The 24726-nt window shown below is 38.7% G+C and overlaps 1 protein-coding gene across 9 annotated transcripts in view; it reads right to left on the bottom strand.

The window, feature by feature from the left end:
- tcf12 (transcription factor 12) overlaps positions 1 to 24726 on the bottom strand; it is a 90932-nt gene that overhangs the window by 12338 nt on the left and 53868 nt on the right. For 5 of the 9 annotated variants that reach the window (XM_023332462.1, XM_023332461.1, XM_023332464.1 and 2 more), the window contains 6 exons: positions 20215 to 20314; positions 19634 to 19773; positions 19008 to 19149; positions 18771 to 18841; positions 15593 to 15737; positions 1680 to 1753 (listed from right to left, as the gene is read on the bottom strand). In XM_023332462.1, coding sequence (XP_023188230.1) covers positions 1680 to 1753; positions 15593 to 15737; positions 18771 to 18841; positions 19008 to 19149; positions 19634 to 19773; positions 20215 to 20314 — 672 coding nt within the window. Of the gene's footprint in view, positions 1 to 220; positions 293 to 1679; positions 1754 to 15592; positions 15738 to 18770; positions 18842 to 19007; positions 19150 to 19633; positions 19774 to 20214; positions 20315 to 24726 lie in introns of all 9 variants that reach the window. The other 4 variants (XM_023332463.1, XM_023332466.1, XM_023332467.1 and 1 more) reach the window with 1 other exon arrangement.

Here is a 24726-nt window from a genome sequence, read left to right as displayed (position 1 = left end):
AGACAAACTGTGTCCTCTTTTGTTCTCTATTAATCATCTGATCAAATAATCATTTATAAATCTGCACCAAATATAATTACTGCAAGCTGGAATGACTGCAAAAGACAACATGAGATGGAAAATAAAGGCAACTAGGGTAAAAAAAAAAATCATATTTTTAAAACCAATAATGTGTGAAGATGCGTGGAGGATGCATGGATGTAGACTATCGGAGTAGTACCTCGCAGACATCCTTTAAGAAAGACATGGCATCCTGGAGATGCTCATGTAACTGCTGATGGACTCTGTTTTTCTGGCAAAGTCAAATAAGAATAAAAAGAATTATAAGAAGAGATCAGAGTCTATAAATACCACAAACACACTCAAGATAAAGATTGCTTTCTGAAGAAGTAAGGGATTTGGAGAGAAGCACGCAGCTGCTGACCATCCACTTTGAAAAGATGAAAATGTTTCCACGTTTGCACATTTAACAGCCCAAACTACGCCACTGCTCATGGGGTTTATTCTTTAAATGTATTATTTAGATCTTATTTCACACTTCTGAACACTTTATATGGATGAAAAACTGAATGTTTAAGTAAGGTGTATTTCTACGAGCTTTAATAAATGACGTTTTGCAGTAAAACGACTCGTCTCTGCTTTAATTCAATCTCTGACTCTCTTCATCGCCTCCTGAACCTGATGGGACTCAACAAGCAGGGAAATTTAGGTTTTATTTCAACACTTTTAATCAAATCCTCATCATGAAAGCATTCCTTCATCGCGTGCCAGTAGAAATATTTATCACTTACAAGGAAACAGTGCACAGAATGCATGTTTGCTGCATTCCAGACTGATAAAAATCCAGCCTCTTTTAGTTTTGTCTTCTATTACAAAATTAATGTACTACTTAGACTTATAACATGGGAAATGTGTTTTTATCAATCAATCAATCAAGTTTATTTGTATAGCACTTTTCAGCAGCAAGGCAGTTCAAAGTGATTCACATAATAAAAACACAAAATTACAATGTTTTGAAGAAAACACAATACAGTCAACAATTAAAGGAACATTATATTTTGATGAGTGCCATCAAGTATGTTGGTGAATGTTTCACTTACAATAGTTCAAAAGCAACTTAAACAAGTGGGGTTTTAGTCTTTATTTTATTATTAGTGAAATAATCTGCCAGTGCAAGTTAGCTTTGTCTTATTTCAAATATGCTCAGAAACTAAGATATTGTGTTTTTTTTGAGTGTGGTGATTATTTTATATTACATGTTCCTGCACCTCTAATTATCAGGTGGTTTGCATTTAAATGCATGCAGGCTTGCAGCAGGCAATGCAAATGAATGTCAACAGGTAGCTGGGCCGGGTGAAATGTGATCCTCAGCTCTGGTCGCATGGCAGTGGAGGAATTCAGGAGAAGTGGCTCAGCAAACAGCTGCCATCCCTCCACACCCTCCCACACCAGCATGCTTAACTCAGCCCTCCCCCCCAACTGTCATCCACGCCCGGGAGTGGGCCCTCGGAGCCGGGGACAGATGGCAGGCCCCGAGGGACGAGTATTGTTCAGTTTGGTTATCCCTCGACCCCCGTCTTCCTCAGCAGAACATTTGTCAGACAGAAATCTCCGTGTAAAGCTAGCTCATGGATAACGTATCTAAAGTGAATCGCAGGGTTGAGTCACTGGGAGCTTACCAGCGAGTGGAGGGAGTTCTCGTAGTTTGGAGAAGGGGGAGTCTGTCCGCTCGCACGGGGCCACTGGTTGGCACCTGAGAGGAAAGGAAATGATGCGTAGAGGGTCGTAGTTAGCAACGCTCCGGCTGAGTTTCATATCAGCACAACCAGAAGCCGTGAGGAGTCCTGCTGAATCATCCACACATCACACAAAAGGTAGCTGACAAACACAATAACATGCAGTCATAACACACTGACATCCTGATTTTCTGGCCTCTTCTTGTTCCATTTAAGATATTTTTATCTTTTAAAGACCCAACTGCATCACTTCCTGCCGGCTGGACTGCATCCTGAAATGTGAGCCAGCAAAGGGTTCGACTAACTCCCACTTCCACCCTGAGACGTACACGGTATCGGGGCATCCAGAGCCAAGATATGAGCAACGCCCTGAAAACTCACACTATTATTTTTAAAGACTCTGTGCTGCATCTGAGCATATTTAACACGTTTTGACACAGCTGAGCCTCTTTGTTCTCTAACAGCTGGAGTACAGAGAGACAGTACGTTCTCCATTAGGTGCTTTAATTAACCAATATGGGAGAATACAGACCAAAAATGGACATTTGCTGAACAGAACAACACAGTCAGAACATTAATGCAGATAAAAAAGTACAAAAAATACATGCATTTTGTAAGATGGGGAAAAAAAAACATTCTTTGTCTTGTAAATATGTTATACCCTGAGTCTTAGCTTCATCAGGTTAAAAGTTAGCAAAATTCTCCAATTAAGTAACTTTTGTTATCCAATTATTAAACACGTAATCCAAAAAAATAATCAGCAAATTAGCGCTAAGTAATGTTAAATCAAACAGAGAAAGTTTTTCCACATGTTCATGTTAGAAGGATTTTAACTAAAGGAATTTAATTGTTTATTTGCATCTTGTAATGTATAAAATGAAAAATCTGCTGAATATACCAATTTTTTTTTATCTGAGTTGCAGTTCTAAATATTTACAAATATTTATTACACAAAGTTGGACAGTAGTTCAAAATAAAGCAAACTATTGCATTTTAATCAGATTATCTTGATGAAAAGTAGTCCAGCTTTTTCTTCACTAGGGGTTACAATTTCCAGCTTGGCTTGTAAATGTTCACTCTGGATTCAATGAAGATGTGAGAGCCAAGAAGCTGAGCTACAGGCCAGCACCGGAAGACAAATCAAGCTGATTTGATCTGGTGTAAATTAAAGAAAAGGAATCCACATCTGCTCATCACATTTGAAGCTACGCAACATTCCCTCCCTTTATTTTTTTCAGCATGACTGAAAAACTAACTTGTCTTGCATGTGTAACGTGAGACAATGTGTTATAGTACATTTAAATAACCTCAATGGGTTTTGACAATACTGAAGCTTTCCAGGTTATTTCCAGGGTAGGGAGTCTCTGGCCGGTCCAGCCCGTTCTCCTCTGGCGTCTTTCCCTGTGGATGGACGCCAAACTCAACCTACATTGGTTGTAAATGAGGTCTGCTATTGCACAGTTCACAGATGGAGGCTTTCATCCTGTTTTAATTAGTGTAAATCCTGAAATTCATTTAAGAAGAGAGCTACAGTATGTGCTTCTTACAACAGAAATGTATATTTAAGCGCATTATTAGTAAGACCTAGAAAACCTACGGTTTCAATATGCCTAGAAGCTTTTTGGATGTTTGCACACCTGAAATCTGGTAAAACTGCAACATTTGTTACATTTTTAGCTGGTGTGGTTCGCTTTCACACTGCACTGTGTCAAAGGAACCAAATTCTTTGAAAAACCTGTTCCCCCCCTCGCCTGTGGTGGCGCTGCGCCAACAACCACTGATGGAAATGACTTGAAAACCTCAGAAGACATGAACGCAACTTTCTTCACAAAACGTAAACAGAAATGGAGTGGCTTCAGATTTAGCAAAAAAACATGAGCTATCTCTCCGGCTAGCATTAGACTCTCGCGTTTGTTTTGGTTGTATTTACCCAGAATGCCTTGTGCTATAGTTCATTTCCTGCTTTTGGAGCTTACATCAACATATGTATTTGGACTGAGACGTTTTAGGGGGACCAGAGTTTGATTTCTTGGTCCGTATCAGATTACACATTCACTCCTCCCCAAACAAACTAGAGTCTGATTAAAGCGGACTAAAGATGGCTGGTGTGAATGCACTCCGTCTAAATGTCCCTGTGATTCAAATGGTATATGGACTGAACTTATATAGAGCTTTTCCAATCATTTTGACCACTCAAAGCGCTTTACATTCACCCATTCGCACTCACATTTTTACACCAATATGCAGATCGGTGGGCACTTTGGGGTTAAGTGCCTTGCCCAGGGGCACATTGACATGTGAAAGCTGGAATCGAACCTACAACCTCCCCATCAAAATTCTACTTCTCTACCCAAAGAGCCACAGTCGCCCCTGTCATTTTTATAAGAAATAACAGAAACTACTGGAGTGATCAGAGTTTTCTACAGCTCTATGGAGCATATAGTAGCTGTGCTGACCCTCCCCCACATGTTTCTGCACAGTTCTGCTCAACCACCCAAAAGAAGGCTCCAATTTTCCATTGTTTACAATTGGCTGTCTGGAAATAGTTTAGTTGTAAAAGCCATGGTGTGGAGACTAATGCCTCCATCACATCGGCTGCATTTCAACGGTGTAGGAAAGAATGAACTCATCTGAAAATCACCTTTCTCTGTAGCATGCACAAATAAAACACCAGCTATCACAGACTACCACCCATGTTTATTAGCATCCGCTCTGCATTTGTGCAACGCAAGTGTACTGCAAATGTGCACCTCTAAATTGCACATCTAGTCAAATTGATGCAATTTTAGCTTAAGTTTGAGAAAAAGAAGTGTTTAAAAACACTTCAGGTTTCTGCCTCATAAACATGCACTATTCATATAAGCACATTAAAAACAACAAACATACTTCAAAATATGACAGGGTTTTATGTTTAAATGATATATTAGCGGTGGGCATTTATTGTATTGCTTTTCATTTATCATGAATAAGAATGGACTAAACCTATTACTATTTTGTTCTTTTTTTTCATGAGGGCATCAGTAAACATCGTAAATGTGAGAATATGTTTAAATGAAGTCTCAATATGCAGACTAGAAAATTTCGGAAGAAATTTAGCCGGGGCCTGCCAAGGCGCGCCCGTCGGGCATGGGCCCGGCGTCGTCGCGCCACAAATCGGCGTCGACGCCAAAGGACGCCGCGACGTGATCAGTGGCACGCGGAGAACCGCAAGAACGTTAAGCGAGGCGGACGTGCACCGTTCGGTACGATTTAAAATGTTGTCAAGGCTTTTATTTTGGAAGTTTTGTTAACCTTCATTTCAAAGGGCCAAACTAATCCCATGCGTAATAGTCCTTGGGTTAAAATAGTTATATAATGCTCAAAACACAAGTAGCTGATGTAAAAATATTCAAGGCTTTTATTTTGAAATTTTCAGTATGCTTCATTTCAAAGGGCCAAACTAATACCACGTGTAACAGTGCTTTGGATGAAAAAGTCAAATAAAGCCAAAAAGAGCAATTACGTCATGTAAAATTATTCAAGGCTTTTATTTAGAAATTTTCAGAATGCTTCATTTCAAAGGGCCAAACTAATACCACGTGTAACAGTGCTTTGGATGAAAAAGTCAAATAAAGCCAAAAAGAGCAATTACCTGATGTAAAAATATTCAAGGCTTTTATTTTGAAATTATTATTATGCTCCATTTTAAAGTTCCAAACTAATCCCATGTGTAACAGTGCTTTGGATGAAAAAGTCATATAAAGCCAAAAACAGCAATTACCTGATGTAAAAATATTCAAGGCTTTTATTTTGAAATTTTCAGTATGCTTCATTTCAAAGTTCCAAAGTAATCCCATGTGTAACAGTGCTTTGGATGAAAACGTCAAATAAAGCCAAAAACAGCAATTACCTGATGTAAAAATATTCAAGGCTTTTATTTTGAAATTATTATTATGCTCCATTTTAAAGTTCCGAACTAATCCCATGTGTAACATTGCTTTGGATGAAAAAGTCATATACGGCCAAAAAGAGCAATTACTTCATGTAAAATATTCAAGGCTTTTATTTTGAAATTTTCAGTATGCTTCATTTTAAAGTTCTGAACTAATACCACGTGTAAGAGTGCTTTGGATGAAAAAGTCAAATAAAGCCAAAAAGAGCAATTACGTCATGTAAAAATATTCAAGGCTTTTATTTTGAAACTTTTGTTAAGCTTCATTTCAAAGGGCCAAACTAATACCACGTGTAACAGTGCTTTGGATGAAAAAGTCAAATAAAGCCAAAAAGAGCAATTACATGATGTAAAAATATTCAAGGCTTTAATTTTGAAATTTTTGTTAATATTCATTTCAAAGGGCCAAACTAATACCATGTGTAACAGTGCTTTGGATGAAAAAGTCAAATAAAGCCAAAAAGAGCAATTACGTCATGTAAAAATATTCAAGGCTTTTATTTTGAAATTTGCAGGATGCTTCATTTCAAAGGGCCAAACTAATCCCATGCGTAATAGTCCTTCGGTTAAAATAGTTATATAATGCTCAAAACACAAGTAGCTGATGTAAAAATATTCAAGGCTTTTATTTTGAAATTTTTGTTAAGCTTCATTTTAAAGGGCCAAACTAATACCATGTGTAACAGTGCTTTGGATGAAAAAGTCAAATAAAGCCAAAAAAGAGCAATTACGTCATGTAAAAATATTCAGGGCTTTTATTGTGAAATTTTCAATATGCTTAATTTTAAAGTGTAAAACTAATCCCATGTGTAACAGTTACTGAGTTAAATCAGTTATATACAGCCCAAAGCAGCAAGTAGTTGTAAAGGCCAGTTCTCAGTCCTGATCTGTTTCAACTGAGGATAGATAGAACTACAACGATGCGTATTCGTAGTCCTAACCAGCAGCCAATAGCCTCTTGAGTTCCGTTGCTATGGCAAATAATGGTCTCAGCAGGTGTGAGCTCTGAGCTGTGAGCTCTCAAACACACAAGTGTGTTTGAGCAAACACACTTTACTGAAAAAAAGCATTGGAAACAAATCCTTCTTGTTCGGGAACCGTAATACATATTCGAAAAGCGTTTTAAGCGTATGACAGTTCAATGTGTCTTCTGCGATAGTCCCGAGATTCATATCTGTACCTCACTCAGAGCATTTACAGTGATGAGAGAAAGAAATGTTGTGCCCAGATATGAACCGAGGTCGGCTGTCACTCTAATATGAGCAAAAATGAGAAACTTTGGGTCGCTTAGAGGCAAATTGTGGACAAACCATAACTGGTATCGACGAGCCGTCTTCACTTTCGAAGAGATCACAGACGTATCTACAAAATGAAATTTGAATGGCATTTCTAGGTGAATTTGTGACGACACAGCAAATCCTCAAAAATAGGGTATTTCTAGGATTTTTCCCATTGAGTTATAATGGGGTTTTTTTCGTAGTTTTTTGCGAATTATGTCGCCATGTTAATCCCGAATCCCACCAAAAGTAATAGCTGGAATGGCGTGAATTTTCTGCACGTTTTGATACCTCTTTTGTAGGTGTGCACGCAGCGGTATGAGCCGCATTAACGGTTACGGATGAAAAATAAAGAATAACTAGAAAATTTCGGAAGAAATTTAGACGGGGCCTGCCAAGGCGCGCCCGTGGGGTTCGGGCCCGGCGTCGTCGCGCCACAAATCGGCGTCGACGCCAAAGAACGCCGCGACGTCACCAGTGGCACGCGGAGAACCGCAAGAACGTTAAGCGAGGCGGACGTGCACCGTTCGGTACGATTTAAAATGTTGTCAAGGCTTTTATTTTGGAAGTTTCAGTATGCTTCATTTCAAAGGGCCAAACTAATCCCATGCGTAATAGTCCTTGGGTTAAAATAGTTATATAATGCTCAAAACACAAGTAGCTGATGTAAAAGTATTCAAGGCTTTTATTTTGAAATTTTCAGTATGCTTCATTTTAAAGTTCTGAACTAATACCACGTGTAAGAGTGCTTTGGATGAAAAAGTCAAATAAAGCCAAAAAGAGCAATTACGTCATGTAAAAATATTCAAGGCTTTTATTTTGAAATTTTCAGTATGCTTCATTTCAAAGGGCCAAACTAATACCATGTGTAACAGTGCTTTGGATGAAAAAGTCAAATAAAGCCAAAAAGAGCAATTACATGATGTCAAAATATTCAAGGCTTTTATTTTGAAATTTTTGTTAATCTTCATTTCAAAGGGCCAAACTAATACCATGTGTAACAGTGCTTTGGATGAAAAAGTCATACAAAGCCAAAAACAGCAATTGCATGATGTAAAAATATTCAAGGCTTTTATTTTGAAATTATTACTTTGCTCCATTTTAAAGTTCCAAACTAATCCCATGTGTAACAGTGCTGTGGATGAAAAAGTCATATACGGCCAAAAAAAGCAATTACATGATGTAAAAATATTCAAGGCTTTTATTTTGAAATTTTCAGTATGCTTCATTTCAGAGGGCCAAACTAATACCACGTGTAACAGTGCTTTGGATGAAAAAGTCACATAAAGCCAAAAACAGCAATTACCTGATGTAAAAATATTCAAGGCTTTTATTTTGAAATTATTATTATGCTCCATTTTAAAGTTCCGAACTAATCCCATGTGTAAGAGTGCTTTGGATGAAAAAGTCAAATAAAGCCAAAAAGAGCAATTACGTCATGTAAAAATATTCAAGGCTTTTATTTTGAAACTTTTGTTAAGCTTCATTTCAAAGGGCCAAACTAATACCACGTGTAACAGTGCTTTGGATGAAAAAGTCAAATAAAGCCAAAAAGAGCAATTACATGATGTAAAAATATTCAAGGCTTTTATTTTGAAATTTTTGTTAATATTCATTTCAAAGGGCCAAACTAATACCATGTGTAACAGTGCTTTGGATGAAAAAGTCACATAAAGCCAAAAACAGCAATTACCTGATGTAAAAATATTCAAGGCTTTTATTTTGAAATTATTATTATGCTCCATTTTAAAGTTCCGAACTAATCCCATGTGTAACATTGCTTCGGATGAAAAAGTCATATACGGCCAAAAAGAGCAATTACGTCATGTAAAATATTCAAGGCTTTTATTTTGAAATTATTATTCTCCATTTTAAAGTTCCAAACTAATCCCATGTGTAACATTGCTTTGGATGAAAAAGTCATATACGGCCAAAAAAAGCAATTACCTGATGTAAAAATATTCAAGGCTTTTATTTTGAAATTATTATTATTCTCCATTTTAAAGTTCCAAAGTAATCCCATGTGTAACAGTGCTTTGGATGAAAACGTCAAATAAAGCCAAAAACAGCAATTACCTGATGTAAAACTATTCAAGGCTTTTATTTTGAAATTATTATTATTCTCCATTTTAAAGTTCCAAAGTAATCCCATGTGTAACAGTGCTTTGGATGAAAACGTCAAATAAAGCCAAAAACAGCAATTACCTGATGTAAAAATATTCAAGGCTTTTATTTTGAAATTATTATTCTCCATTTTAAAGTTCCAAACTAATCCCATGTGTAACATTGCTTTGGATGAAAAAGTCATATACGGCCAAAAAAAGCAATTACCTGATGTAAAAATATTCAAGGCTTTTATTTTGAAATTATTATTATTCTCCATTTTAAAGTTCCAAAGTAATCCCATGTGTAACAGTGCTTTGGATGAAAACGTCAAATAAAGCCAAAAACAGCAATTACCTGATGTAAAACTATTCAAGGCTTTTATTTTGAAATTATTATTATGCTCCATTTTAAAGTTCCAAACTAATCCCATGTGTAACAGTTACTGAGTTAAATCAGTTATATACAGCCCATAGCAGCAGTAGTTCTAAAGGCCAGTTCTCAGTCCTGATCTGTTTCAACTGAGGATAGATAGAACTACAGCGATGCGTATTCGTAGTCCAAATCAGCAGCCAATAGCCTCTTGAGTTCCGTTGCTATGGCAAATAATGGTCTCAGCAGGTGTGAGCTCTGAGCTGTGAGCTCTCAAACACACAAGTGTGTTTGAGCAAACACACTTTACTGAAAAAAAGCATTGGAAACAAATCCTTCTTGTTCGGGAACCGTAATACATATTCGAAAAGCGTTTCGAGCGTATGACAGTTCAATGTGTCTTCTGCGATAGTCCCGAGATTCATATCTGTACCTCACTCAGAGCATTTACAGTGATGAGAGAAAGAAATGTTGTGCCCAGATCTGAACCGAGATCGGCTGTCACTGTAATTTCAGCAAAAATGAGAAAGTTTGGGTCGCTTAGAGGCAAATTGTGGACAAACCGTAACTGGTATCGACGAGCCGTCTTCACTTTCGAAGAGATCACAGACGTATCTACAAAATGAAATTTGAATGGCATTTCTAGGTGAATTTGTGACGACACAGCAAATCCTCAAAAATAGGGTATTTCTAGGATTTTTCCCATTGAGTTATAATGGGGTTTTTTTCGTAGTTTTTTGCGAATTATGTCGCCACGTTAAGCCCAAATCCCACCACAAGTAATAGCTCCAATGGCGTGAATTTTCTGCACGTTTTGATACCTCATTTGTAGGTGTGCACCCAGCGGTACGAGCCGCATTAACGGTTACGGAAGAAAAATAAAGAATTATAATAATATTAAAGAGACACTTTGTTGGGTGTAGAGTAATAGGTTCCTGCCATTGCTTTGCATGGCAGGCCCCAACTAGAAAATTTCGGAAGAAATTTAGCCGGGGCCTGCCAAGGCGCGGCCGTGGGGTTCGGGCCCGGCGTCGTCGCGCCACAAATCGGCGTCGACGCCAAAGAACGCCGCGACGTAAGCAGTGGCACGCGGAGAACCGCAAGAACGTTAAGCGAGGCGGACGTGCACCGTTCGGTACGATTTAAAATGTTGTCAAGGCTTTTATTTTGGAAGTTTTGTTAAACTTCATTTCAAAGGGCCAAACTAATCCCATGCGTAATAGTCCTTGGGTTAAAATAGTTATATAATGCTCAAAACACAAGTAGCTGATGTAAAAATATTCAAGGCTTTTATTTTGAAATTTTCAGTATGCTTCATTTCAAAGGGCCAAACTAATACCACGTGTAACAGTGCTTTGGATGAAAAAGTCAAATAAAGCCAAAAAGAGCAATTACGTCATGTAAAATTATTCAAGGCTTTTATTTTGAAATTTTCAGAATGCTTCATTTCAAAGGGCCAAACTAATACCACGTGTAACAGTGCTTTGGATGAAAAAGTCAAATAAAGCCAAAAAGAGCAATTACCTGATGTAAAAAATATTCAAGGCTTTTATTTTGAAATTATTATTATGCTCCATTTTAAAGTTCCAAACTAATCCCATGTGTAACAATGCTTTGGATGAAAAAGTCATATAAAGCCAAAAACAGCAATTACCTGATGTAAAAATATTCAAGGCTTTTATTTTGAAATTATTATTATTCTCCATTTTAAAGTTCCAAAGTAATCCCATGTGTAACAGTGCTTTGGATGAAAACGTCAAATAAAGCCAAAAACAGCAATTACCTGATGTAAAAATATTCAAGGCTTTTATTTTGAAATTATTATTCTCCATTTTAAAGTTCCAAACTAATCCCATGTGTAACAGTTACTGAGTTAAATCAGTTATATACAGCCCATAGCAGCAGTAGTTCTAAAGGCCAGTTCTCAGTCCTGATCTGTTTCAACTGAGGATAGATAGAACTACAGCGATGCGTATTCGTAGTCCAAATCAGCAGCCAATAGCCTCTTGAGTTCCGTTGCTATGGCAAATAATGGTCTCAGCAGGTGTGAGCTCTGAGCTGTGAGCTCTCAAACACACAAGTGTGTTTGAGCAAACACACTTTACTGAAAAAAAGCATTGGAAACAAATCCTTCTTGTTCGGGAACCGTAATACATATTCGAAAAGCGTTTCGAGCGTATGACAGTTCAATGTGTCTTCTGCGATAGTCCCGAGATTCATATCTGTAACTCACTCAGAGCATTTACAGTGATGAGAGAAAGAAATGTTGTGCCCAGATCTGAACCGAGATCGGCTGTCACTGTAATTTCAGCAAAAATGAGAAACTTTGGGTCGCTTAGAGGCAAATTGTGGACAAACCATAACTGGTATCGACGAGCCGTCTTCACTTTCGAAGAGATCACAGACGTATCTACAAAATGAAATTTGAATGGCATTTCTAGGTGAATTTGTGACGACACAGCAAATCCTCAAAAATAGGGTATTTCTAGGATTTTTCCCATTGAGTTATAATGGGGTTTTTTTCGTAGTTTTTTGCGAATTATGTCGCCACGTTAAGCCCAAATCCCACCAGAAGTAATAGCTCCAATGGCGTGAATTTTCTGCACGTTTTGATACCTCATTTGTAGGTGTGCACCCAGCGGTACGAGCCGCATTAACGGTTACGGAAGAAAAATAAAGATTAAAGAGACGCTTCTCTCCGACAATAGTAATAGGTTCCTGCCATTGCTTTGCATGGCAGGCCCCAATAATAATAAAGAAACTTTTCTTGGGAGAATAGCAATAGGTTCCTGCCATTGCTTTGCATGGCAGGCCCCAATTAGTTGTATAAATCAAGATCCTATTTCAAATGTGAACCTTTTGAAAGCACAGCGCCATGAATGCTGTGACATGCAGTTACCTAAAAAAGAAGTGAGGAATAGTTTTTTTATCATTATCACAATAGTACTACAAAATATTGTGATAAAATCCTAAGTCTATATCACTCTACAAGACAATATATAGCAAGAGAAACAGAATTATTTCTTCACTACAAGCAGGGTAATGTATTACTTTAGCTGATGAAGAAGCACTAAAAAAAAAAAGTTACACCTCCCCACCGTCAGGAAACCGTTCCCAGCATTTTCCATTAATTAATTCCACTGAAATGTCTGACTGAACCTCTAAAGTCTTTTGTGCTCGGGTTTTTATGTTCCCTCACACTCTGCCTTTGAAAAAGCAGACTTTAATTAACAGACTATTAAAAGTGAAGGAAATGAAAGTCTGCTCTGCCTCAGCTCCCTCCCAGGTGAGTGAGGAAAGTACTTTGCCTGAGTATTCGCTGGCTGGCGGCTGTGAAAAATTAGCCTGAGGCTCAGTTCCCCACATGCACCGGAGAGGGCTAATTGAACAAACCAGTCTTGAGTAATGTGCTGTATATTGGTGTAATCCCGGTGATGAATGGATTTTGCAACCAACGTTAACAGAGAGCCAAATTTTGGGCCAATTTGGAAGACTTGCTCTTTTTCCAGCCCAATAAGAGCAAATAATTAGAGACACAATATCCCTTTCCTGCAATCTAACATGAATATACTCCATACTATTAGTTTAAGAGTTCAATAAATCATCATTGTTACAATTCAGTAAAGCAAATAGATGAAGAAAGTGATCAGAGTTCGGATCAGCTGAGTCAGAGGGACCTTCCTTCACACAAAGGCAAATGAAAAGTCTTTTCCAGTCTGCTCTCTCTGCGTGTGTGTGTGTGTGTGTGTGTGTGTGTGTGTGTGTGTGTGTGTGTGTGTGTGTGTGTGTGTGTGTGTTGGGAGAACAGCTGTCCATGGGGCAGGGTAACAGCTGAGGATGAGGGGGGGCATACGTGGAGACAGCTGTCGCCACTCCATTACCGTACATGACACAACTGCCCGCTAAAACAACACACCGGGCTTTCCCTCACCGATCCCCTTCGTTCTCTTTCCATTACTCTCCCGCCTCTGTCAACACCTCTGACAGTCCTTATTACTGTAACGCACATCTCTTTTGTCTGTACTTAAACAACCGGCGCGCTACAAACGAGAACGAGTTTTTGCTGCTCTCTCAAGCGTGAAAAGACGCGCCGAGCTGTTTTCTTTTTCTCTGTTTTTGTTCTCTGTGTTTGCTGCAGAAAATAATTACAATTTAGAGGGAAACATGCATGTCCGTCCTCAAGACTCATAAAGTACCACAAAGCCCTTGTCGTGGAAAGCAGGATTACGTTACAACAAATCCACTCTCATTACAAAGGAGGGTGAATGCCAAGAGCTGCTATTATGAGTCAATAAAACAGTTTTGCACGAATGAACTGCTTTTCAAGAATAGTAATCCAGGACCCACTTCAAAGACTTTAAATGTAAGATTTTGGTATCCTTCACCACTCTAAAAGCCACGTCGTATTTTCTTTTGTAAGAGCTTGTCCCAGAGATGGTTTGAAAATTGGTTTAAATTGAAAATAAAGTCCCAGATAAGTCAAAGAATGAATGTTATTCTGTCGGGTAGGATGTAAATTAACAAAGCTGAGAGAAAAAGTCTCTCAATGTCTGCAGGGATTAGCTCTGAAAGACCAAAATATGCGGAGGAAAATGGACCAACACAGCGCTGATCTTATAATTTTAATGCAAATCTCATTATTATTCTTCTCATATAGTACAGATAAGAAAAGGCCAACTTTCTTATTTGAGGTTAATGTTGTATTTGTTCACTTAAAAAGATTAGATTTCAAATATCATCAAAGTTGTTAACTGCACTGCTTAGAGGATGAGAGGCGAAGCTGGATGGATTCCTTAGAAACTGTTCACACATGGCTTAAAGAGCAAGTATGAAATGATTAGACTTACTCTAAAGCTAAAAGTGGTATTTAATTAAGTTTTGGAAGAACTTTCAACTAGCCATTCTGCTCAGGCTTTGATTAATCAAAGCAGAATGTAGCACGCAGTGAAAGTCATTAAATTAATTAAAGTCATAGGGGCCTCGTATTTGTGGCGGTGCGACGGCAAGTGCAAGGAAATCTGCGACAGTTTGGCAAATACCAGACCTTGAAATTCACTTCATCTGTTTGGTGTTTTGGTGCCAAGCACAGAGTGCACAGCACATGCAGTGGGTGGGAGGCACACGCGAACGAGGCAGCATGAAGCCACTTGTTGGCTGTTTGGTGGAAAATATAAACATGAAAAAATTTTATGGATCTACAAAAAAATGTTTGATATGTTGTCCTGAGCTTGAAATCACTGCAGCCCCTGAAGAAACCACTCCCTTTGATTTGAGAATTGCCAAACCAAACATCACGCACAACAGTGAGCTGTGTTTACTTTAATTAAATCGCATGCAAATGATACCAGGCTGCTCTGAAGTCGCTCAATTCAATTCTACAGGCAACAGAGCATTCTGTCGTGAGCAAGACTTGAGCTTTTATGAAGGAAAGGGAGATTACAGCAGCTCATCCATCATATATGTCACTGCCTCGTTTCAAACCTTCCTTTTAGTAAAATAACTTTTGTTTTGACGCATAACGAGACACATTCAGACCAAACTTTTACCATTCCTAATAGATAGTTACACACCTTACAGATTTTAGTTTGCGCTGCATTATTGTGGATGCTGTAGTTCAAGGTCAGAGAAATAATCTCCGTTCATCCTGGTCGTTTTCAAAGTTTATATGGTTGATGAATGGAAACAGCAGGTTTCTTATGAGCTTGCTATTATTCTTCTGCAGTTGAAACTGGATCCCCATTAATTAAATCCTTTTAATTGGGTCAAAGCAAAACGCAAACACAATGTATGAACTGTTTAAACAGGGATACAAGAAGTAATTGACTTTTTTACTAAAAGTCCTTTTTCTAGGACTTCTTTTTCTAAAATAAAAACATGGTTTTCCCTATTTTAATATCCTAACTGATATATAAGACTTAGGATTATAAAAAAAAAACATATGGCAACATAATTACTTGATACAGCATGTTCTTGAGGAAAGCACAAGCTTTGTTAGAGAGGAAGAGATTTGGAAAGACTTGCATCAAAAAAGATACATTTGGCTCAGATCCTGAAGCTGTAAAGAAGCTTTTTCATACTCGTATGAAATCCATTTATTTAATCTTACTGCTGGTATTTAGAGGGTAAGATGTGTGTGTGAGAGAGAGATTAAAATCTGAAGGCTGGAGCTGTACCTGGCCTTGCAGACGGGGTCCCTGCGGCGCTCACGACGGTCCCGGCTGAAGCAGCTCCTGCTGTGGCCGTCAGAGGTGAGGGGGAACCCACAGGTGTGGACGGATTGGACGGGAAGCTACTGCTAGTGTGGTCAGGTGAGTAAATCTGGAAACACAAAGAAAGACAGCTGAGAGTCAGCCCTGCTGCAGACGAAGCAAGAGCGAGACATAAGCAGGTCAGTTTATGTGATGTTGAGTGCAGATTTTGGTGGCAAAAACACCAAGGAACAAATAACTTGAGTTGTTTGCTTTTTTTCTTGAGCAGCTTTTCAAATAAAGACAAATTCTCAGCTTGTTTTGCCCTTGTCTGAAGACAGTTGTGTTCGATCGAGTCACTCTGCTTATTATTCCACTGTGGTTTCTGGAGGTGCAGACGCCCAACCTGGAAACCCCGTTAAGCCAAACACAGAAAATCTCCAGGGCCATGTTTTAGTCTGCAGCCAGAGATTGTGCTGCGGTCCATACATCAACATCTACAAGGATCCAACTGTTGTTTATTTTTGCATCTGTTTGAAACTTTGCTGCTCTTATAAAGAGGACAACTAGGACAAAAGTTTTCCGTGAGACGCCACGATTATTAGTCATGTCGGTTTCAGAGTATCTTTTTGTTTCAGTGCTGCTCTGTTTGGTAGGTGAGGCAGAGTTCATTGGGTTCTGCTTCGACTGGAGATTGAGGAGATTAGATCTTCACTTATTTAACTAAGCACTAGATTAAAATATAAACACATTCCTGTTTTTTTTTCCTTTTAATCATAGAATGTTTATGCCATAAAGGAACATGTCTCACCACTGAATCCTGACTAATTAGCAAGGAAAGAAAACAGATTTCTGGAACGAATTAAGATCTAGTCGAACTTGAAAGCAACTGTTTCACTTGTGCAGGAATGATAGAAAGACCTCAGTCTTCTTGTTCTTATGGTTTTTCAGTCAACTTAGAGAATCAAGGTGGAGGTTCCTCAGCCTGACTTGATGTCAAGTTATAGTCCGTAATTGATACGGCAAGTGATAAAAAGTCAAATTTAACATCATACATCAGTGCAAATATCGTAACAATTTCATACAAACATTTCTAAACTGGCACCATAAAATCTGTGATTTTGAATGCAAAAAACCGACTAAAACAATCACAAAACATTGAAGGAGCAGCTATTTATTGATATTTTAACAGCTTAATTGGTTTTATCAATATATTCTGGCGCAACCGGCCCTTTAAGAACGCTCAGATTTTTGAAAATTAAAATGAGTTTGACATCCCAGCTCTAAAGTTATCACTGGTTGAGGTGAAGAGTTGCTCACAGTATCACTTATGCTTTATTTTCCCACTGTTTGGACACACAGGAGGCAAAAACCAATAAAACTCTCCAAATATCTTCCCAGTGTCTAAAAATCAAGCCGTTTATAACCGTGACTCCTGACCAGACGATATATTGGCTTTCTCTTCTTTTCACTGCATTGAAAGTAAAGCACGGCTCATTTTACTGGAATAAATGAAGCCCCGCCTCATCATCAGTTACACTCCCGCAGGCGGCATGGGGCCAATAAGCACGGCCAATTTAAAAGGGCGGAGAACAAAAGCCCCACAGAGGCGGGGGGGCGTGGAGTTGAGCCACAGCAGTTATAAACTCCCATGTGCCCCGTGATCCGGACCCCCGCCCCCACCCGGGCCCAACCGTGTCCGTTTCACTCCAGCTTTGTCATGCTAATAGAATTGAGTCTGCAAATATAAAAGACTTAATTTGTTATTACCGTCCCAGAACTCTCATTATGTGAAGTCGCAGAGGTTAGGAAATATTCTTCCTGAAGGAACAGCTTGTGCTTCAGGTTTTAGTTTTACCAAAATATTACAGATCACGTTGGGTCGACACAACGTCACCAGCAGCATTTTAGGACACTTTGTTCAGATCAACCACACATTTGAGTCTTATCTGGCTCCAGACACAGACTGCACATATTCAAATATGTTACAGGGTAGTATAAATGATAAAAATCTCTCACAGATGACAATACTTTCTTCAGCCACTGCTTTTATTCTTGGGAAACGTTTCTTAAGCCTACATGTGCAGACAAAACACAACTTTCACGATATGATGAGACGACAGATTCCTGCAGGAACATGGAGACTAAAACAAAACTTACAATACAATAAATGAGCTTCCCACATAAGAGTCCAGCTGATTTTAAAATTAAATGGTTTAACCCTTTAAAGCCTGATACAAAAAAATTACATTCAGAAACTGCATATTTAATCTCATTATCAACAAAGAGTTTTTTAAAACATTGATTTTTTTTGCATTGTAATTAAATAAAAAGCTTCAAATGTTGCAGTATAAAATCTTTAAAGTTATCTTTAACATCATATGTATATGATCCAGTGGGTTTTAAAGATATTATCTATCTAGAATAAGTTTGATTGTAAAACACACAAAGTCTTTTTTATGATAATTCCATAACCGTTAATGCCTAATGTATCAAATATGACACAGAAAGAAAAAGAATATAAAAACAAGTTTATATCACATATTATACAATATTAAAAATATTAAATGAATTGTATCTTGAGGCTTTCATTTTAAAAATCAGCAACAATCAGATTAGGGAGGTTAATTTATGTCACAGTGCATTGGATGGTTTTTTCTTAGAAGAATCAACATAACTTGAGCTTTTTTTGTCCAATACTTAATAATTTCTACCTTCCTGTTTGGCTCTATTATCTTATATTAATGTAAAAGTTGTCATGTTATTTCAAAAGTTTATTTATCTTGAATCATTGAATTAGTTTGATCATGAACTCTATAAAGCCAAAATGTTGCTTGAATGTTATAATGCATACAAAATTCACCTTTGGTTATAATAACGACTTGAGCAAAATAAAGAAATAAAGTAATGTTTCAAAAGATGGGATGTTTTTGTCTTTGTTTTAGTAACTGTTTCAAGTAAATAGTTCTTTTTTTTTTTATCTGTGTTTTTAGATATTTCTTCTGTCAACTGGTTAATGAAACACCTGACCAACTTTGACAGTTTCCTTTTTCATGACAACATTTTATTTAGCAGAGTGATTTAGAAGTTTGAGAAAGCTTTAATAAAACCTATATTTGGGGCTTCAGGGTTATTTGGATCGTAGAGCGGGTTTCTAACTCACCGAGGCCAGAGCCTTGCCCAGTGCATCTCCAGTCTGCGAGCTTCCACTAGTCGTCCCCCGATTCGCAGCGACTGGGAGAACACAGAGTGCCGCCTTGTTAGTACAAACTCCGACAGATCGGTCATGATATACACAGAAGCTGTTCAACTGACTCACACCCTCAACAGAACGGACTTTGATTACACTGAAGGTCAGCGGATTAGTCATTTTGGAGAAAACGTGCCGAGCCGTACGTACCCATAACCCCATCGATGGAGTTGACGGATGAAGTGTGTGCTGCGGTGACGAACGGTGAAGTGCTGGTGTTGCTCCGGTGGAAGCTTGACATGGGAGGAAGACTGGCGTTGATGTCCGGAGAGACTGAATGTGCGGGGTAATTCTGAGGGATTACACATAAATAAATAAGCAGAAGCAGTTTGTCTTCAAACATGAATGTGTGTGCGTGCATCAGGACAAAAACAGAGCTTTTTGTTCTCTAAATTGTAATTGTCCTTTGACATCTCCCAGGCTGTGATGGAGGAAAAGTTAATGGGGGTGGAGGGATGGAGATAAAGAGAGGGCAGGCAGCATCTGCAGGCTCCCTGTGATGCTCTGCCAGCTGAAGCAGGCAGGCAGGCGAGGCCAGATCAAACACTGACAAAAACCGGGTCAATAGTGTCTTCTCTGATAATAACCAGACAACAACTTAATACACACACGCAAACACACCCCCTACAGGAGTGGAAGCAGCGCTAAAGAAAAACAAGGAGGAGGCAGAATTTAGAAGCAACACAATTCACACACTTTTAGCAAAAGCAAAAAAAAAGTAATTAACATTAATTTATGACCAGTTTATCTGGGTAGGTCTGGTGCAGACTGCTTACCAAACGGTCATGTGAGTGCAGGCTGCTGTAGTTTCCCGTCTGGGCCATGTGAGATGAAGATCCTGCCAGCATTCCCCCGTAGCCGGGCTGACTGATCCCGCTGGACGAATTCCACGGGTCAGATGAACTGTGGGTACCGTCTACCAGAAACGCACAAGGTTTCACTTTATAATCCAACGCAGCAACATGTTTTCACACAGCGAGACAATAATGACCCACTTCATAACTTTGGGCTCAATAAAGAAGTGCTTTTAAAGCTGGTAGGTTTTGTTTTTTTTCTTTCTGGGACTGAAACATAACAGCTGAGATAACAAAGGAGTTTACGCCTGAAAGTCACATTAAAGCTTAAAAAGAGAGAAAATAATAATAATGTCTAGATTATTGTTCAGGTCTTTCAAATCTTTAAACTTGACTTCAATGAAGCACATAAAAATCCAGATTTTTTGTTTGACAAAATTAATTTTGCCTGATCCAGCAGGTCCTCTCTTTATAAAAGAATATCAAAAAGAACACCTCTGGCTGCTTAGGGTTGGAAAAATTAAAAAAAATAAAATAAAAAGACTCCATTGCTTTGAACTTACCAAAGAAAGTGCTTGCAAACATACTGCTGGAAGGTTTAGGCGAGGAGTACGAGGGGGAATCTCTGTTGAAGTCCTCTGAGTTTGGAGACGGTGCGTACACCTGTCAAAACAACACAGATTTACAACAACTGGCCAAACAAACAGTAAAACACTCCAGCATCTATTTGTGCGTTTAGACAGAAAATTACAGGACAGTGTTAATAAAAAGATGAAAGGCACTCTTAAATGTTTTCTTCCAGAAGGAAATGCACGACCACACACACATAAAACTGCTTAATCTCGCAACTAAAACCAAGTCCTGCAGATGCAGCCCGAAGCCAACAAATACACACACAGTCACACACTTTAATGACTAGCGAGCAATCAAGCTCATGAAGAGAGGAGTGGATTATCAGGAGTATTTGCATTTCAGGTCAACTCAGTCTCTAATGGAAGTATAATGATACCGCTTACGCTCAAAGACTAAAAGCCTGGCAAATTAAAGCATTCCCACAGAGGCAAAAATCAAATAAGTGCTACAAGAAGGGCCTGTTTAGGATTCCTCATATCTGTACCTGTGTGTTGGGGTTGGGAAAAGGGAGGCTCAATGGGCAGGCTGTCGTACAGCTGCGTGTTTGTGCCAAGCTGGGCGGCGGGGATCAAAGGGACTGGAGGCCAAACACCAGTGATGTGGTCTGCAGCTTCACATGGTGGGAGCGAGTGTGAGGGTGGATTCTTCCTCCCACAGACAGAACTAGATGACCTTCGTCATCATGTAGCACTAATCAGAGCCAGACCTGCCAGATACATGCACCTGCACAGTCCCAGCTTGCACACACACACGCAAACACACACACACTCCACGTGTTTAATCCCTCGTTTAATAGCCTCATTTCGCACCCTGATGTTGACAACTCATCAAAACTGCTTCCTAGAGCACATGAAAGAGATGACATGTTGTTTATCTGCGTTGTTCTTGTCCGACATGACGCACCGCCCAATTAAATAAATTCAAATAAAATACTCTATTAATCAGATTAATTGTTATTAATCAATTATTGTAGTGATCGTCAACTAATTTAGTAATTGATAAACCGATACCTGGAGTACACAGACTCAAAAATGATACAGAGCAGTAATTAACAAAAAACTTTATAAAAGGCATTTTACCCCAAGTTTCAAATCTCCGCCTGGATGTTTTTGCTTATTTTAATTGTACGCAGTTCTTTAAATGTCCTGTGAGTAAATATATTTACCCATTTATCTATAACAACTGGAACCTTCAATATCTAGCAAGTTATGTTTGTAATTTACCGTCTATTAAAAGAGCGTCTTATCAGATTAATTTTACTCCTTGCTACGGTCGGGGTGAAATTACCGTAATAACCAGATATTGGCTGGAAAGCACAACGTTTCTCCCTCCAGAAACCGTTGCAATTTTTCAGATAGTGTGGCAGAATTAAGGTAGTGTAAATTTGGCTGGACTACGTTTGGTCTGGAAAGGTTAAGACATAAAAGAAACTTTGTGAAGCTCATCAAGTTGCTTCACCTGGTTTAAATTCTGTAAAAATAAAAATCTCCTGTTACCTGTTGCTATTGAATTATTAATCAGTTAATCATTTCATCCGATCAATCGATGAATCATCAGATTAATCGATAGACTATGATCAGCGTTAGCTGCAGCCTTATTCCCAGCCGAGGGCGTGTTGTGGAGGCAGAACGTGAGTGTGTGCTGAGTGAGCAGGACTCTGGCGTTCTGCTGTCTGGATGTGTAATTAAAGTGCTCTGGGAGGGGCGGAGCTCTCCTGGGCCTTCTGGCTTACACATGTGACCCAGGTTGATCGTAGTCCACAGAGATCTCAGGTTAGCCAGGGCTTTGTCTTTTCCCTGTGTCAGACGCTCCACGGGCAGCATATGGCGGTGGATAATGCTAATTGTCCTTTTTACCCCGGGCTAACCAGTCCAAGCATTAATAAACCATCCCAAACACCGGGTGCCTCATTCCGTCGGCCTATGGAAGAGAGAGCCCGCCTGGGTTTCCTTTTACAAGGCCATTAATTAAAAGCCGTCACTCACACGGATCAGCACACCAACACAGGCTTACACCGGCTATTAGAGCAGCAGCCGGTAAAGCTTAAATAAAATGACCCGTAACAGTGACACCGGAGTTCAAAGCATTCATTCAGGCGAGATACTTTCTAAAACTTTTCACAAAACATGAGTTTCCCCCCCACCTTTTTTTTATGTTCCATTACTAGAAACCACAAGCAAGATAAATGCAAGACAAAAACTTCTGGAGAAAGAAAGTAAAGACACGTATTGTGCCCTGTTGACACTGAATGCCTCGGTTGAGTGAATATTACACCTCTCCACATGCCTCAGAGCAAACCAGCCCGCCTTTGAAGCTCACGCCACACCAATCACAACATCACATGTTAAAACACAATCTGTCAACCATCACAAAGGATGTAGCACGACGACATGAAGGGGAATCTAAAGTGATAAAAGTAAGGTAAAAACAGGCTCATGGCCAAAAAGCTCAAAGGGAAGAACTTCAAACAAACTCTTAGCAGCGTGTCCTGTTTTCCTTTTCTTTCATTTAAGAGCATGTCATTAGTTGGATTCAAACCAAATCACTTGGGGCCATTTTCAAGTCCCACCAAATCTTAGACACTGACAAGACTTAGTTTGCCTTTTCAAACTACTAAGCTTAGTCTACTTTTAAGAATAACGTGAAATATCTAAGAAAGGTTTAGGTAAACACAAAACGCTCAAAATAAAGTAAAGTTTAAGCTTAACTTGACGTGTTGCAAGTGATTAAAAAGTACATAACATGTTGAATCGTTTTAATATAACTGAGATGTACAGCTCTAGAAAAATTAAACCACTTAAAATGATCAGTTCTTTGATTTTACTCTTTTTAGGTAAACATTTGAGTAAAATAAACATTATTATTTTATTCTATGGACTTCTGACAACATGTTAATGAAACTCCAAGCAAAAATGAAGTATTTATTTGCAGAAAATAACAAAAAAGATGCAGTGCTGTCAGACCTCAAATAATACAAAGAAAACAAGTTCATATTCATTTAGAAACAACAACACTAATGTTTTAACTCAGGAAGAGTTCAGAAATCAATGTTTGGTGGAGAAACCAGGAGGTTTTCAAAGGGGTTCAGAGCAGTTAGTTTTTACCAGAGCTGTATACAGTAAAAATGCCCAAAAATACTTCAAAATCCAAATAAGTGATTTAAACATTTTGCAGACTTAAATCCAAAGACATCAGTAAAAAAAAATTTAAATATAACAATCTAATTTTTAAAAAATCTATTGAGGCAAGGATCTCAAAATATCAAAATAAAATTAAAAAAAAAGGCAAGACTCAGATTAATGGGATCAGTCAAAGTAAACACAACCTCTGTGTTTCATACATACAGGACATGATGGGTCAAGACACACACACACACACACACACACACACACACGCACACACACGCACACACACACACACACACACACACACACATACACGCACACGCAGACTTTGTTTTGGACATGCAGTGAAGCGTGCATGTTTAAGTCCAGCAGCACACCAAGGAGGAGGCGGGATTAGCTTTAGAAAGAGTGATGTAACCTGTTGCACCGCATAAACAACAGGTAAATAACACTTGACAGAAAAAGTTGTCATAATATTCCCTTTTTTTTTTAGAATCGACTCCAACTGCGCGCCACTTTAGAAGAAGCGTATTCAAGGGGAAAAATGTCGACAAACCGGTGCAGCACCAGATTCAATTTGTTCCTCTTTCGCCAACAGGCAGTGGAAGATAGATCAGCGAAATGCTCCATCTGTATTGGTGCCGTGCCACCAGTTCACAAGCCAATGGCCCACTGTGAATTCTCTCAGTGCTCCAGATGGTGAGCCTGCTATGCAACTTTGCACTGCAACAAATTAATGTGGATCAAGTAGTTTTACAGAATGAGCATCATCCTTTTTTTTTCCTTGCATGAAAATCAGAGGGGGGAAGAAAAAAAAAATTCGAGGTTGTTTAGCAAAAGCTTTTGATCAGAAAGTTTGCCCATTCTGTCCACATGCTATCAATTTCCCCCCCATCACTAACTGTAACACAAGCCTGTTAATGCTTAATATAAAAAGAGATCAAAGTCATTTTTTTCCAGAGGGAAGAAAAGGGGAAATGCTTTAATAAGCACTAAGAAAAAATTTAACTGAATCCAGAGAGAGACGACCTTTTGAATAAAAATCTCTAAAAAGTTTTTCTCTTCCTTCAAACACACGTGGCCTTTGTAAAATATTAAAAGCACAGGAAATGACAGGTGGAAATCTACTTGTGTAATCGACTGATAACAGGACCGATAGTTTAGGATTTCACCGATACAACGTGGAGCAAATTACTTTAGTGGCTTTACCGTGAAAACAGCAGAAGAAAAAAGTCAGGCACAAACAGAACTTAAACACTGTCAAGCACCTTCATCACGCATGTATGTATACACACAAAAAGAAGCACTTACAACACA

This window comes from Xiphophorus maculatus, chromosome 4 (genome assembly GCF_002775205.1).
Source record: "Xiphophorus maculatus strain JP 163 A chromosome 4, X_maculatus-5.0-male, whole genome shotgun sequence".
In the NCBI taxonomy this organism is placed as follows: Eukaryota; Metazoa; Chordata; class Actinopteri; order Cyprinodontiformes; family Poeciliidae; genus Xiphophorus; species Xiphophorus maculatus.
The sequence above is the reverse complement of the archived record's forward strand: the minus strand, read 5'-3'. Positions and strand labels throughout refer to the sequence as shown.